At 40.7% G+C, this 17504-nt stretch overlaps 1 protein-coding gene across 4 annotated transcripts in view; it reads right to left on the bottom strand.

The window, feature by feature from the left end:
* cemip2 (cell migration inducing hyaluronidase 2) overlaps positions 1–12709 on the bottom strand; it is a 64506-nt gene extending 51797 nt beyond the window's left edge. Inside the window, exons 1-4 of one of the 4 annotated variants that reach the window (XM_036598487.1) lie at positions 12528–12709; positions 5902–6241; positions 4523–4663; positions 2095–2662 (exon numbers count right to left, since the gene is read on the bottom strand). In XM_036598487.1, coding sequence (XP_036454380.1) covers positions 2095–2662; positions 4523–4663; positions 5902–6220 — 1028 coding nt within the window. In that variant the 5' untranslated portion in view covers positions 6221–6241; positions 12528–12709. The other 3 variants (XM_036598489.1, XM_036598486.1, XM_036598488.1) reach the window with 3 other exon arrangements.
* Between the last annotated feature and the right edge of the window lie 4795 nt (positions 12710–17504).

The following is a 17504-nucleotide window of genomic DNA, read 5'->3' as shown; positions in this document are numbered from 1 at the left end:
AGTCCTGAGTCAGTAAAGGTAAGTCTCAGGTCAGTCTGAGGTGGAGTCCCGAGTTAGTACAAGTAAGTCTCAGATCAGTCACAGACTGAGTCCCAAGTCAGTTTTACCAGGTGTGTTGCTATCTGAGGCAATTGTGACTATTTAGGCAGGCACTTTGCACAAGGCTAACGAGAGGGCTATACACATCCATTGCTCGTTAGCTACATTAGCCTCGTAGCTTCAGTGCAAAACTAAACAATTAAACTTCAGATGCCAAACTCGCCTTGACTGATCAACTACAATTGGGCTAAGGGGAAACCATGCAATTTAGATTGCTTGCCAAACTATTCTTTTGAGAAAGGATGTTAAGGATGGAGCATTTTCCAAACATTTTGCGGTAAACCATTTGCATCACTGGAATTTATCAATCATGAACTGGCCTTGAGTGCAGTCTGTCCTACTGGAGAACTGTGGAGACAGGCATGGAAACACACTAGTCAGCTTTTTTCCACTGCACAAATCCTGGAAATGCATCTGCCTGACCTTCTAGAGGTATATTTCCTGTAGGAATGTGCAAATGGGAAACAAGGGGAGGGCTTCTCGGGAACATTTTCCACAAAATAAACAAGCATGGGAAGATCCAAAGACTCTACCACAGTGCACTGCAGAGATATGAACCTATAAGACATTAATGATATAAGTCATTAATGTTAGACCCAGTGAACTTGGACTGAAACAACAGGACACTTTATGTGGTCAAACAAAACAACTTTAAATATTCACTGCTATCAAAGCAAACACAGCAGTGATGGGGGTCAGTGTCCCCTGCTACTGTTCCCAAGAGACTAATAGAACAGCTACAAAAACATTTCTTGTAATGAATACTGATTCTAGGTACCAGACTTTGTAGCAAGCTTGCGTTTCCTGTCTAAAATGTCAAAGTATTTCTCTGCATATGCCACGAATACACTAGTACTATGAGACTGTTAGTTCTACAATTCTTTGTACCTCTAAACACTGTTACTATTAGATACACGTACTTTGTACTTCACTGGCCACTTTTTAACAAATCTAAACCTTTTACGTCCATTCACTGGCCACTTTATTAACAACACATACCTTGTATGTCCATTCTCTGGCCACTTTAATGGAAACCTATACCTTATATGTCTACTCAGTGGCCACCTAATTAGAAACATCTTGCTTGTATGTCCACTCACTGACCACTTCATTAGAAATATCTACTTAGACTTCCACCCACTGTCCACTTCATTAGAAACACCAACTTTCTTTTCAATGTTTTGCAGCTTTCTCAGTCAGTATGGAATCTACAAAAGGGGTTCTCAACCTCAACTTGCGGCCAACTGACAAAGATTTTACACAAGATTTTACCGACCAGATCATTTAAAATGCAAACAAATATATTACAACAAATAATGTAGCCTGTCAATTTTGATTGATTTTATAACACAACACAATAAACACTAAAAAATAACTGAACATTTTCTTACTGTCCTAATGAGTTAGCTCATGATGTTTCCCAGCTACCAAGTGCTGGATGTCAGGCTAAAGAAATGAAGCATGAGAAAGGAGGTCGGGCTCAGTTCAAAAGGTTAAGATGCATATTTGTTTAACCTCCACTTGGCGGTATAATTTTTTGGCTTTAAAGCTTTATTTAAAAAAGACCACTGAGCATACAGCACAGAGCGGTAATTATTCATTTTCTATTCTCAGACATAAGGGTGGGTGATATGGCAAAAAAAATTACATTGCGATTACATTGTGGTGAAACTCTCCGTGCTCCTTTTACTTTTCCGTGATAAAGCTCAGTACTCACTGCAGTATTTTTCTTTGTTTCAGTTATTTCGGTTTTCTCAGTCTGAGATACGGTGGCTCTTTCTTTTGTACGGACCCTGTTTGCAACACTTTATCTAGGATGGACGACTTTAATTCTACAATTTCTTTATTTTTTTTTACAACTTGGCACACATTATTTTAAACTTGTAAAGTGGTAGAATTTTAGCATCATATTAGAATCATTTAAACATGTACCTGCAATAAAACTAGTTTCATATTATTGAAAACAGTATGTAAGAAGATCAGCGCTATATGTACCTGTATTGTAGGTTGTTCACGTATGTGCTGCCCAGAAGTTCTTGGATGGTCCTTTTAGTCTCGTCCAGGAGGCTCTTGACAGCTGAGTCTCCTATAGCCAGTGTTACGATGCGCCCGGATGGCAGCGTCCGCAGCAGCTGGCCGAGCCTCTGGCTGTCATTGTAAGATTCATGAGTGTCAAAGCGCTGAGTGTACAGCACAGCACCACTGTCCTGGTCCACCACTCGTAGGTTGATGCCCCTGCTAAAGTTCTTCTGGAAAGCATAGCCGCCTGTGGCCAGGCCCGAGGCGGGCACCGTGCGGCTTAGGAAGGTCCAGGATGGCCGCTCAATCCCATGGAGCTCCAGGGTGCCCCCAGCCCTCACGCCTACAAACTTACGGCCAAAGCCAGGAACTTCAGCGATGGAGGTGTCATCTGAGCGGCCAACCAGTGTGATGGTGGCCCGAGAACGGTAGCGGCACTTTGGGCCACCAATGTGGAGGGCACCCCCATTCTCAATGAGAACATGGCGCGTTCGTAGGGTTATGTTCTTTGAGCCGTCCTTGTTGTCCGCAAAGACCACCAGCCCTGCAAAGACAAACAATGATTACATATGACTCATCTGAGACAAATGAAGTGAACATCTCATCTTTACAAACATTGTAGGAAAGCTCAAGGTGCTTGGCTGAGAGCACTAGCACCTTCAGGATTAACTGGAATGTCGATTGCGAGCCAAGTCTTTTTTCTGATATCAGTGCCTGACCTCAAAAGTGCTTTTTTGACTGAATGGGAACAATTTTCTTACAGACACACTCCAGAATCTCGATATTTTTGCCCATGATTTTGGAATGGGATGTCCAACAAACTCATACATGTGTGACTGTCAAGTGTCCACATACTTTTGGCCAATCTACTACTAGGTCCACTATTTAAACTTCAACACTATTAACTACCAACACCAGCTACCTAAACTGTAGCCTAAAACTGTCAAAGCCTCTAAACCACCACATTTGATAAAGCTTCCTGGTTTATTTGGGGTATTTGTGAGGTTGCCAGTTTTATGATGTCAATTCAGTAGCGGTGGTGTAGCTCCTATTTCCACTTCTGGGATATTTTTGTTTAATACTGGGCATTAATTTTTCCCATAAAGATAACCAGCTTGGACCTGGAGTTTTCATATAAGAGCAAGACAGCAACTACAGAATGAGAACGTGACCTCAGAGGTCTATCATCATTGTCTACTTTTGCTAATAGCTCATAACCGGTAGCTACATGTGTGATGTTACCTCTGTGTTGCAGTTAGTGATGACTGTATGGTGCCATACATTTTTTACAAAATTTGTTTTATAGGTTTTTCTATTAAGGCTCACTCTTTTATTGGGTAAAGTGGGGGAAGCAACCTTCTGGCAGGCCAAATCAAATGTCCTTGAAGGCCAACTTTAGGCAGCCCTGATCTGCATACTTGCTGTCCACTTTCTGAGCTCCACCTTCCTTATAGGTCCACAATATAGGTCTACAATTAGAGACTGTGGCCCATCTATTGCTTTACAGTTGATCGACCCCCTCTACTCTATTCACCACTGGAAAGTTTCTGACCACAGGACTGTTCTTGTCCAGGTATTATTTGCGTGGTGGCTAATTCTCAGCAGCAGCGACACTGACATGGTAGTGTGTGCTGTGCTGTGAAAAAGATTCAGCCTCTCCTAAATTTCCTCTATTTTTGCATATTTGTCACTGTAAATGGTTTCAGATCCTCATACAAAATGTAGAGTATGACAAGAAGAACATGAGGAAAAACTAAACATAGCTCTTAAATGATCATTTCTATAATTGAAGGAAAGAAAGTTTTGCAGCACCTATGTAAAAAAAGTAATTATCCCCCACTAAACCCTAGAACAATTTTGAAACCAAATTCTTCCTAAAAGTAAAGATCAGCCTTTCCCATGTTCTTTGCAGGACTGTGCCAAACTAGAGCCAGTTTAAGATCCTGCCACAGCATCTCATTGGGGTTCAAGTGAGGACTTTGACTCCAAAATCTTCATTTTATTTTGAGCCTTGAGAGTTGCCTGTACTGACTCGGGACTCCACCTGAGACTGACCTGAGACTTGCCTGTACTGACTCGGGACTCCACCTGAGACTTGCCTGAGACAGACCTGAGACCTGTCTTTTGAGCCTTGAACATGTGCTTAGGATTGTTGTCTTGCTGCGTAACCCAATTGCGCTTCGGCTTCAGATCACGGACTGCTGACCAGACATTCTCTTGCAGGGTATCTAAGGGGGTTCCTTTTTCATATGGGGCAAGTCGGTGCTGGATAACCTTTTTTCCTTCAAAAATGAAACAATCCTTTATACACTGTGTTTTTGTTTGAAATTTTGTTAGCAGATCTGAGCCTATCAAGTGTGCATTTTCACCCCCTTGTCCATGAAGTTGGCAGGCCAAACCTCACCTCCTGACTGGACAGTGAGAGACTGGAGTGTGGCAGAGGCGACCAGGCGGAACCGCTCTCCGCTGCCCACCACCACGGCCTTCTTCAGGTCATGTCCCGGGTTCCAGTTACTCAAAGTCGGGTCGTGATCCGGACAGTTCTCTACAACAAACACACAGAAACATGACTGATGTTACCACATAGGAAGCTTGTTTGGTGTACTGCACTGCAGGGATTAGGAGCTGAGCATACTGTCTGACGAAGAAAGTGATTAATTATGTGTTTGCTCTTGGGTTGTGGGCCAACAGGAGATGTTCTACTGCCACTGGGCTGAGCTGGGATTCAGAACAGGATTGTTGTGTGTTCATGGAGGCCAAGCCTTGCTGGCAAAAGCATAGTTACAGACGAAAATACATAAACACATATAAAAGCCTCACCTGCACTTCCCAGAGGTTTTACTGAATAGTCTACCATCATGTCCCCCTCTGAGTTCTACCATGGTTTATAATGAGCTTTACAGCTGTCACCCCTTGTGGGAACTCCTGATCTATTTCTGGAAGATCTAAAAACCTGACTCAAGCTCATATTGACTTGCTCTCCACCATGTTCTCATATCCATCATCCTGTCTAGATCGCACACAACATGTGGATCTTCCAGACATTTGACAGACTTCACCATCGGCCACTGGTGTATCTCCCGGATCTTTCCTCTGTATGTTCTAAGTGCCTCTGTTTAATCTGTCCTAATAGTATCCATACTCTACTATAACTAATATGTTTTATGATGTAACATAATGGAGCTCCCAAGTGGGGCAACTATCTAAGCATTGGCCCTATTGTCAGGAGATCGCCAGTTCATGGCCAGGAGTCCAAGAGAGAACAACTGGCCTTGCTCCCTGGTTGGGCCCCTCAGTCACTCAGCACGATGCTAGTCAGTGCAGGCATCTAACTGATTTAACTGACGTAACAGATCTGGTGGTTGGCGCTTTCCTCCGACCACGTTCAGCTGTCCGATGACGTTGTGTGAGTGGCAGTTCGAAAAGATGCGGGGGAAGCCTTGCTGCCTTTGCCCTCGTAGCGCTGGTGGTATCATGTGATTGGGGGATTCCTAACTAGTGGGTGGATTTGAATATGACTAAATTGGGGAGAAACTTGGGGAAAATCAAAAACAACTGACTTTTGTATTCCTTCCGTATTGACATTAATAAAACCATTATGCTTGGCAACCATAACCTACAGCTAAAGTATCACAGAGCTTTGCAGGAAAAGTATTTACTGTGATTTTAATTAATAATAGATCAAAATCTCAGAAATCTATGTAACGCACAGCATCGTGTGGCGTATTTCTTATAACATTGAAAACACTGATTCAAAACTGTGGAACACATGCAGCTTCTCACCATCCAGGACGTCTCCAGACGTAAGGCTGAGGACAAGGATGAGCGTGAGGAGGAGCGCCCCGAGGGAGATTCCGGCGCAGATGTAAGTGTTCTTCCTCTGCTGGTTCTGAGCATGCTCCCTCCGGCTCTGGGCCTCAGACAGGTGAAAGGCTGCGGGGCGTGCAGGGGCAAGGGATGGGGGCTTCAGAGGCGGAGGGGGCGGGGCTTTGGCAGGAGGCGGAGACCGAACAGGTGCAACCCTGCCTGGGGTGTAGCCTGCAGATCCGTTGGACGGAGCCATGAAAACGGGGTGGCGGCCAGGGCCATTGTTCACCTGCATGGTCCAAGCGTCTGCCACTTTCTAGAGGATGAAAAATCACATGGGATAAGCTCGAGTCACTGTTGGATCTACGTAACTTAAAATAAACCTAACTTAAAATAAAGGATGTCCTGATTTAAGTACCTTAATGTTGAGCACTGACCGATACCAATCAAATCTTTTGTCTTTTTAGATAATACAGCCACATCGTTAAAGTAAAATGATTTTATTTTTATTAAGTGAGTAACATGGCATTTTATACTGACCCTCAATCACTGCCAGCTTGAGCCGCAGTGCGGCAGCGTACACTAGGCTGGCATCGGATGTTGAGTACTAACTCATACCAAAAAGAGAGAATAAATGGCCTAGCAACATTAGCTGCATTACACTTCCTGCCTGTCCTGTTAAGAACTGATTTTAAAATTCTTTTACTGGTTAAAAATCTCTTAATGGATTAGCACCTACATACATCTCAGAATGCCTGACATAGTACGCGCTAAATTGTGCTCTAAGATCAAGTGCTGCTTTATTGAATGTTCCCAGGATGAAGCACAAAAGCGTTCAGTTTTTACACCCCAAAAATGTTGAACTCTTTATTAATTAACATTCATCAGGCATCATCTGTGACCAGCTTTAAAAGCTGTTTTTATTTTTCATTCTCATAGCGTTTAATCAGTTGTCTTCCTATTTTAATTATTAATTTCTTTTTATTTCTTTTAAATTATTGCCATTTTTATTAAACACGTCCTTCAATTGTTTTTATTTTTGCTTTTACTGTTTTACCATATAAATTTAAGCAAATTATTATTATTATTATTACTTGAGAACATGACATCACGCTTGATACGCAGAACACAGCAAAACAACAAAAGCCAAATGGAACACCCATGCAATTACAATGATGCCATCTGTAGCCTCAGCTTTTAAAATTACACCCAAAAAAACACACAGAAAGCAGCGAATGAGCAAAATATGACTTTAATATGAAATTAATGGAACTGTCTTGGATGACCAACCGTTCTCTGTTGTTGGGGACGCTGGATTTCATAGGCCCATAATGTGCATACAGTAATAATTGTAGTACATTTAAGTTGAACGTTACTGTCAGCTCAGTTTTGCTCTACTTTCTTCAGGTTTGGTTTTCAACCTTCCTGAACTGAACGCTTTCAGTTTCAGCCAAGAATGTAGCTGATACCCCATCCATTAAGGCCTGTCCTCAAATCCTGACCATGCATGTAGTTCAAGTCCTGCAGTTAAGAATCACTGGTGCTTAACAGAACTGTTGACGTAGCTGATTGACCACTTTGTGTCTCACCTACCGGACTGATAACTGGATTCAAGGCCCAGCTTTCAAGACCACTGCAATAAAAAAAAGTGTACCTGGTTTGGTCCTGCTTTCAAAATTTCTTTCCCATTTGTAAACAAATGTTTACTCAACATAAGCAGCAGCTGTCACTTTTAAATGATGTGAAAAAAATACCTCTATTCTTATGAGGCTTCCTTAACAAGCATTTTCCTTCCATGAAACTCCTCGGTTCCGTTTGGAAAAGGGCGATTCATTTTTTTATGTCATCATATAATCACTATAAAGAATGCGTCCGCACGCCTCTGTTTCAATAGCAAAGTTACGCAAGCATGACTTCAGCAGAGCTGTTATGGCTCTCTGGTCGCGCGGTTCGAATTTCAGGCTGCAGTTTTGCAGCGTGTGTTTCGTGCTGGGGGCTCTTTTGTGGATTTTCACATTTTCGAGGTATTTACACAAACACATGGCACCAATTAAGCTAAACAGAGAGAACGAGAGAAAAAGAGAAAGAGAGCCCACCCCCTCGAGCCAAAAGGAGCACACTTTTCCCCAAACACCCCCAGCTCTGAGAGCACTGTCCACCACAATGCATGCAAACACAGGCCTCTTTACCCAGTAGCCCAACTGTCCTGATTTGTTTGCTGAAAGGATTTGAAGTCTGCTTTTAGAATCACGGTGCAGCCACTGTTTAAAGGGAGATTCCCAAGAACTACCAGTCCGACACTTCGGAAGCGCTCTCGGCCTTGCAGACTGCAACCCCCCGCACGTGCACATGGCTCAAAAATAACACGCGCAGTCATAATCCCGAGTCACGCTCCGGTCTGGCTGCTCGGAGCACAGAGACAGCGGCTGGGGGTAAATGAATACCAGCAGATTCCTTCAAGGCCCCGCTGCAGCTCCTCTCCACAAATCAACAAGTGGTTTAATGAGAGCCGGGCGGGCAGGCAGGGAGGGAAACGGCCCCTTCGGGGCAAAAAGGGAGGTCTCAGGGCCTTAATAACGCGCTCCGGAGATCCTGAGGGCTCCATCCGCTACAAGTTCTGTTTTACGGCCCAGTCTCAGGAGTTAATGCAGAGAATGCAGAAGAAGAGACTAGGGAAAAACCAGTGAGGTATAATTTTAACGGCATTCAATATGAGTGTCCAAGCAAAGCAAAGCTCAGAGGGGTCGTCCGCATCCAGGCTACACAAGAGGTTACAATGTCAACATGTTGGCCAAATTAGATTTTTGTAATGAAACGTTAGGGATGCATGATGATACTGGATTCTAGGCCTGCAAATTTTTTTTTTAATTTGATTATTCGTCAATTAATCGTTAAATAATCAATTAATCGGCTTAAACGTCGGCTGTAAATGCGAAGAGTAGTAACAACAAAATGCTTGGCAATGTTCTGACCAACTGAGATGCTGTTTACCAAGAGCTAAATTACCACCACGGACAAAAACAAATGTGGTGCTTTGTTTAAGCCCATAATACTGAGCTACAGTAAGTGAACAGCATTAGCTAAAAATAAGGGACATAATACGAATTACAGTATATAGTTCTTCAGGTTGCAGCATGATTTAACTGGTTCACTAGATGATCTTTGTGTGAACACGTTTCAAGAACGAGTGGATGCCTTTTTTTAACGTGAAAGGTAGGTTTACAGAACGAGTTGCAGTTTAAGCTAACTGGGCAGTTGTACGTAGTTAGGTAGCTAACACTGCAACAGGAGCTGCTGAATGTTCAGTTGTTTTTTGAAGAAGCTGCTGAATATTTCTAATTAACAGAAACTGACATGGCTTAGAATATTCCAGTGACTACCGTTAGGAATGTAACACCCTGAGCTTTAGTGATGTTCGTAAAGGCAATGGTAATGAGGGAGTGGCTCAGTTTAGAGGGAAAGCCAATGTTTACTGACCATTCTGCTGGCTCCGAATGACACCAGCATGTTTTCTTTTCCAGTGGTCGAAGGCAACGTTGTGCTTCTGTTGACAGTCAGACTTGCATATGTTGTACGTGACTATCTGTCATTTTTTCTATCTGTCGGCTTCTTCAGGTTAAGTTGTTAATGCGCTCTAGGTTGGACATTAAAAAAAATATCGGTATCTAAAGATCAGAAATCGGCCAATAAATATCTGTTGACGTGTTTTTTTTTATAAACATCACTAATGCCGAATAACTGTGTCAGCCCCATTGAAATCCGGTGGATATTTGCTTAAATTTCACAGATATTTCAAATCAATATTCAGTTGTGTATTTATTGTACTTAGCATTGTTGTATTTAGGTGACGCTGGGTTACTTTACGAAAATGTCTGCGTTATATTGATTTCACTGCATTCGTAACCCCACAGCAATAAATACTGTAAATCAATCAATCTCTGTAATGCTAAACCAGGAGGATTTTGAACCTTATGTCCAAAAATTAGTTTAATATTTAACTAGATTGCTTAGACGTCGCTTTTAGTTTGCTGTATATGAATAAATGTTGCCTAGATGTCACTGGAAGCATGCCACATATAAATACATGTTGCTTAAGTGCTGAATATAAAAATATTTTGACGTATATTTAGATGTGACTTAATAAATGTTAATATTAATATAATAAACATTGCTTAGATGTTGCTGTTTGCATGCTGCATATGAATAAACGTTGATTAGATGTTGCTTGAAGCATGTTGTATATTAATAAAAGTTGCCTACATGTAGCAGTAAGCATGCTGTGTATATATCCATACACATATATATATATACACATCTATACACACACACACACACACATATATATATATATATAAGACTGTTGATTAGATGTTGCTATTAGCATGCTGTATATGAATACATTTTGCTTAGATATTGCAGTAAGTGATGCATATGAAAAATGGTTGCTCGGTGACTATCTAGGACTTGAAATTCACAGAACTGCACTAAAGCAGCAGGTATGACTTCTCTAAAACACTGAAGATGGGTGTTGGGGGGGACGCTCTGAAAGCAAACACATGAAAGCAATCACGTAAAAGAACCCTAATGGGAAGTACATATTTTAACGGCTGCACTGGGGTCTTAAAAATGAGAGATAAGCTGTGTTCACAGCGAGGCATCTGCTGCTGAAAATGCGGCTTAATAAATCTCACATGCTGAAATTAATGTACAAAATGTGAAAATAAACAGTAAAAACAACACAGAATCCTGACAGAAGTATCAAGTATCAAGTGACCTGAGGAGAGTTGATTTACTGATTCAGTTAGTCTACAAGTCCAAAATCTAATACTGGATTCCGTATTCAAATAGTTATAGTTTTTACACTGAGTAACAAAATCTCACATTTTTAACATTACTGGTCCCAAAGAGTCCAGAAAGATTTGGCAACCTTGGTACCTGAAAATGTACTCGGCTGTTTTCACAAAACTCTTTTGCTTCAGACATTTTCTTCAATTACTGAGCATCAGCAAAATCTATTAAACGGAGTTGGATAATCATTTCGTGTAGAATTTCTTTGACCTTGCTACTGGTGTCCCTCAGCCAGCGCTCACCTCTCGCAAAACTGCATTGTTTTCTCACGTTTCTTTCTTACAAAACCAGGCTACTCTCGCGCAAAACTCGGGCTGTACTGGCTTAGCTCTCGCAAAACTATGGCTTTCGGCTTTCTCTCACTTAGCTCTTGCATGACTGGCTCTCCCACACTTCGGTTCAATCATATCTGCCGAGTGAAAAATTATGATATTCCATCACTTACCTCTCATAAACTATGGTTCTCTCACGTTCTGCTCTCGCAAAACTATGTTCCTCTCTCACTAAGCTTTCCCAAAACTTTGGTTCTTTCATACTTAGCTCTCACATAATTGAGATATTCCATCACTTACTTCTTGCAAAACTGTTTTTCTCACACTTCACTCTCACAAAACTTTGGTTCTCTCACACTTTCTTGCAAAACTATGGTTCTTCACACTTAGCTCTCCCAAAACTTTGGCTCCATCATACCTAGCTTTCACAAAACTTTGGTTCTATCCTACATAGTTTTCACCAAATTATGATATTCCTCACTTAACTTACCTCTTGCAAAACAACCGTTCTCACACACTTTGCTCTCACAAAATTTTTGTTCTATCATACTTACGTCTTGCAAAACTTTGGTTCTCTCACATTTAGGTTTTGCAAAACTTGGGCTCTATCATACTTAAGTCTCACAAAATTATGATATTCCATCACTTACCTCTTGCAAGACTGTTTTTCTCCCACTTCACTCACACAAAACATTGGTTCTCCTTTTATGATTCTATCATACTTATCTCTCGCAAAATTATGATATTAAATCACTTACCCCTCGCAAAACTATGGTTCTCCCACAAAATTATGGTTCTATCATACTTAGCTCTCGCACAACTTTGGTTCTCTCACATTTAGGTTTTGTAAAACTACGATTCTATCATGCTTAGCTCTTGCAAAACTATGGTTCCCTCACACTCAGCACTCGCAAAACTATGGTTCCCTCACACTCAGCACTGGCAAAACTGTGGTTCTGTCACACTCAGCACTGGCAAAACTATGGTTCTGTCATATTTAGCTCTCGCAAATTTATGATATTTCATAACTTACCTCGTGTAAAACTGTGGTTATGTCACACTTCTCTCATGCAAAACGTTGGTTTTGTCTCACTATGCTTTTGCAAAACTATCGTTTCGTCTCACTTTGCTCTCGCAAATCCTGTTCTCCCGTTCCCTGCTAGTAAACCGAAGCTAAGAGTCCGGCGCTCTAAAACCTCTGAAATAGCACTGTTCTGTCTCTGTGCTCCCCAAAACTCCTACAGAGCCCCCACAGCTGTCCCGCTGAAGTCCGCCAGCCTCTCACCTTCCTCTCTCTGCGGACTCCACTCCTCCTTCTCCCTCTCTCTCTCTCTCTCTCTCTCACCTCTCTCAGATCTTCTCCTCTCTCTCTCTCTCAGATCTTCTCCTTCGCCTCCCTCTCTCTCTCTCACACCTCTCTCAGATCTTCTGCTCTCTCTCTCTCTCTCTCTCTCTCTCTCTCTCTCTCTCTCTCTCTCTCACCTCTCTCAGATCTTCTCCTCCGTCTCTCTCTCTCTCTCCATTCGCTCCGGAAGCGACCCGAGCTCAGTGTCGGCTGACCGGTCCGGCGGAGATCTCGGCTCTGATCTGCGCTCTCCGGGCTTTGCTCGACATGCTGAGCCGCTTTTGTCTTCGTGCGGTTCCGACCCGCTCCGCTCTGAGAGGAAGTGAAATAAGAGGCGCGTGCAGCGCTCGGTGGAGAGCGAGGAGGGGGCGGGGCCTCTGTGCCTACGTCATCACGCACGACGCAAACTCGTTCATAAAAGTGATTATTACGCTTTGCCTCAATATTAGGGACTTTTAGATTTATAAAACACCAGAAAAACATAAAATATTGTAATTTATGATGATATTTTAAAAGCCTCATGAGTTTATTTTTCTCTCTCTTTTAAATTAATAAAATTTGTATTGTATTATTATTTGTATTTGTATTATTCCACTGAACCGGTCGAAATGAGTTGAAAACACATTTTGTACTTTTAACTGTATTTTAGACCAAAATCCTTTTGCTTTGAGTGACCACAGTACTTTAATTATGTTTATTTTATTAGAACAAATAATTTAACAATCCATTTTCATTCAGTCGTGACTGTTTCGGTGACAATTTTAGCTCATTTTGAGCAGAACTCAAAAACACTACATGGCGAGCAAACACAGCTTTGAACAGCTGCACACACAAAAATTCATAATATTTATTTTTTTTATTTTCATAATATTTTATTAAAACACAAAGCAGTTTCTGTGCTGACAACTCTCAATATTACACACTGATTTTCAGACGTTGGGACACATTTACGTCAGGGGCGTGGCTAAAATAAGGCTCAAGGCAATGGACAAAAACTCTTAAATTTTTTTTTTTTCATTTTTCCTTTTAAAACCTTTTTTCTGTGTTTCGATGAAAATGTGGGACAGCGTTTTTTGATTTGTTTTTATTTTTAAAACTAAACCCACAATAAATCTACATCTTTCAACTTCAGGAAAAAAAATCAAAATGAAGTAAAACAGTAAAAAACTTTTAAAATAATAAAAAAATTTCACAAATGTAAATTTAGGGGTTAGTGTTTGGGATAGATGCCTCCCAATAGAAAGTACCCAATACATGATCATTTTGTTTTATTTAGAGCGTTACTCTCTATTAGATCTCTATTAATGCCTTGAGTTTAAATAGATCATAACATGATCCTTATAACATCATCATCATTATTATTATTATTTTGTTGTTGTTGTTGTTGCTGTTGTTGTTGTTGTTGTAATGTGTAATTGTCAGATGCTGTAATGTTTAATGTCATGACAGCTTACGTCACATGCTAATTTTTGCTGAGTGTCCTCGAGTTAGTCTTCCTGAGGTCAAATACTGTGGCCTCTCTCTGCTCCTCTATAGTGTCCTTTAGAAACCTTTCACAAGCAGAAGATGTTTCTCATCATCTTTCTTCTCCTCCCTCTTCCTGAACTCCACCAACGGTCACAGCAGTTTAGCCTTAAAGGGAATTCAGGCCTTTAAGAAGCGTGTAATGTGTTATTTGTCATGTTAAGTGATGTTCAGCAGCTCAGTAAAGCATTTCTCAGCCTCATTGGTGTCTTTTTTGTACTTTCATTCATCAATGTTCTCTCACTACAATACCCAGCATGCATTATGCAAATACACCATACAGCCACTGGAAATCCCCCCACAGTTCGCCAGCAAGCAAGACAAAAAAAAAACATCCAAACAGCCCCAACAGACGTCCGGAGACGCCATGAGCTGCTGCTATAATTTTCTGGATTGTTAACTTGACATAACAAGTTATTTATCTTGTGATCTCAAGTTAACAACTTTGTTATCGTGAGATCACAAGATACTTAACTCCTTATCTAAAGATAACAACTTTGTTATCGGGAGGTCACAAGATACTTAACTCATTATCTCAAGATAACTTTGTCATCTTGAGATCACAACAAACTTAACTCGTTATGGAAACATAACAACTTTGTTATCTGGAGATCACAAGATACTTAACTCGTTAAAACTTATAAGCTGTTATCTTGACATAACAAGTTATTTATCTTGTGGTCTCAAGTTAACAACTTTTGTTATTTTGAGATCACAAGATAGTGCACTTGTTATTACAAGATAACAATCCAGATAATTATAACTACCTCATGGCCTCTCCAGACTTCCATACTCCCCTAAAAATCCACCCCAAAAAAGTGCTCCTCCCACCTTCAACTTACACCATCAGAAAGGGGGTTCCCTCATCTTTAAACCAGAAGATCTCAGGGGACTTTTGCGGTTCCACAGTAGGAGGAGAGCAGGCTTGTTCAGAACAGACGTAACCATGGTAACCCTGTTCATTTTGGCCGGAGTGAGTGCCTCTATGTGCTCAAATGTGCAGAAAATGCCATATTTCAGTGTGTTCTCCATAAAGGATGTGCTCACTTATTTTCAATTAGAACAACAAAAAAACTTGACCAGGGTGTTCAAACATAGACTCAACTCCAAAGGCAAGATCGTTCCACTCTTTCATTATAAACACAGCCCAGAGTTAGACGACATCCTGAGAGAAGACAGGTCAGGCTTTGGAGATTAAAGGTCAACGGCTCCAGACTGCTAATAAGACCCCTCTGACCTTCAGGTTGTAAACTCTGGTGGTGCTAAGTGCCATGAAGTGGAGCCCATTAGAGCTAAAAGCACTGGCTTTGCTCTGCAGTGCTTTTTTCCACTAATTGAATTCCCTCATGGCATCTAAAGGGCAAAGTTATTCAAGCAGATTTAGACCATTTTTTCTTGTAATAGCAAATTTAGAGTCTGACCACAAGAGGCCACTGCAGCACAACTTTTCACATCTTGGGTTTTGCTGCTGTCCACCACAGCACTGGATTTGAGAGGACTGGTAATAAGCTTTGGAGAATCAAGTGTGATCTAAGGAGTGGAATACCATAATGCAAGAAAATTCAAGAATCCTGTAGTTTTCGGGAACCGTGTGGAAGTTTAGGGTTCAGGTTTGATTCGGTTCATCAGTAAAAATCAAGCTGACTGGGGTCTGAAGTCTGAAGTCCACACATCCAAATGCACTGCTCTTGAGAAGTGAGCTTCATTTCAGAAAGTGAAGCTCTAAACCAGGGGTCACAAATTCAAATTACCTGTGGGTCACTAACTAGGTGGTCTCCAGAAAGAAATTCACCAGGAAAAAAGTGCAGTTTAACTAACACACTCACTCATTTAAGCACATCTTTATGTTTATTGGCAATTCTTCTGTCACCATAAACCACAATTGGTACTACCATTAGTTATAATAATAATAATAATAATAATAATAATAATAATAAGTACACTCATACCACTTAGTGTGCGTCAAGTTTTCATTCGCTTCATAACAAAATCATCATATTTTAATTAAAACACAAAAAAGTTTACTTAAAATGCAGTTTTTCGGTACTGACGATTCTTAATGTTCCACACTGATTTTGAGAAATTGGGACCCATGGGATCTAACTGCTCACCATGTGGCCATAAGGGACAGGGATGCAGTCTCACTTCCTGCTTTAAAATGCAGGTGTGTGGCTAAAATTAGACCCCGTCCCCAGACTAAAACCACATACTACCACACTAAAGAGTATGTCAAAAACAGTGCACCACCAAAAGAAGTCCATTCATTCATACTATGTGTAGTACAGTAGTATGTGGTTTTGGACACAGCAGTTGTGTTTTGGTAGTTACATGGAAACGTAAGACAGCATTTTAAATGCATTGTTTATTACAGAATATAACTCATATCTAAATCTTTTAACTTGGATGTCCAACAGGAACACTCTAGGATGATCTAGGATGATCAATAGGATTCCTAAGGGATTGGTTCCAAAATATAAGAGAAATCCAATAAAATTTATACAAAATGTTTTTTTCTGGAACCCTAGAAGACTGGCTTCTTAACCTGTCATGCTATAAAAGAAATATACCTTATAAAACACAGAGAAAATAATTTTGATGATTGGCTGGTGAAAAAGCCACGTCACTTGAGTGGGAAAGAGGCATTAGTTTTTTTTTAGTTGATATACGTCGCTCATTCACCAGCTTCACCAGCTAACGTGACCGTTTTCTGAAACATATCGTTGCTGTCCAAAGAAAACCACGTATCTCCATTTTTGAAGATTTTTAGTTTTCTGTATTATTTCAACACACCAGCTGTCCCTTATGTTGTGTGAAAAGTTCAAAATGCATGGACCAATAGAAATGCTCCAAAATCACTTGGAATAAAATCTCTTTACATTGACTTAAATGGAAAGGTAAGAGTGTTTTTGCCCTCTCCTGTAAAGTTACCATTTGGACATACTTGTTTTTCTTTGGAAAGCGACAATATATTCCTTCCAAAAACACCTCATTTATCACTTTATACCGACTATGAAGTTCTACTGGGTGAGCTGGTTAGTGAGGGAAAGTCCTGATTGAACCAAAAGATTAAGTGCTGAACTTAAGCACTTTTTCAAATTCTTGGTTTGTGTCAAAGTGCTAGCTAAAGAATTCAGGCCCAGACATCCCATTAAGTGACCAAATTTACTAACGTGATTTGTTTTTCTGTAATTTCTGTAATGTGTTCACTGGTGTGTGTCTAGACCGTTAAATATATTTAACCTTTAAAAAATGGGGTGCACTCTAAAAAAGACCCCTGCTGTAAGATTTTTTGACCAAGTCTGCTGTTGAAGTCAACAGATATTCAGTCAGAATAACATGGTCGATAAACAACATCTGATCTGAACATTCTTTCGAGCGCTGCAAGTCCAAAATCAATTCGAGTGCTAGTAGTGCCCCCTTGTGGAGAATGTTCAGACTGCTGAACATGGATTTGTAATGACCTGGGCAGAGTTGGTCATTCATATTGTGAAGTAATAACTACGTTGATTCATCAAGAATTAAATTGATTATCCAAACCTGTCTTGGTTTATTACTGTGACTTTTTTCATCAAGCCAACTCTTAAGGAAGA

This window comes from Colossoma macropomum, unplaced genomic scaffold, assembly GCF_904425465.1.
Source record: "Colossoma macropomum unplaced genomic scaffold, Colossoma_macropomum, whole genome shotgun sequence".
Classification (NCBI taxonomy): Eukaryota; Metazoa; Chordata; class Actinopteri; order Characiformes; family Serrasalmidae; genus Colossoma; species Colossoma macropomum.
This window is presented reverse-complemented; position numbering and strand designations above follow the sequence as displayed.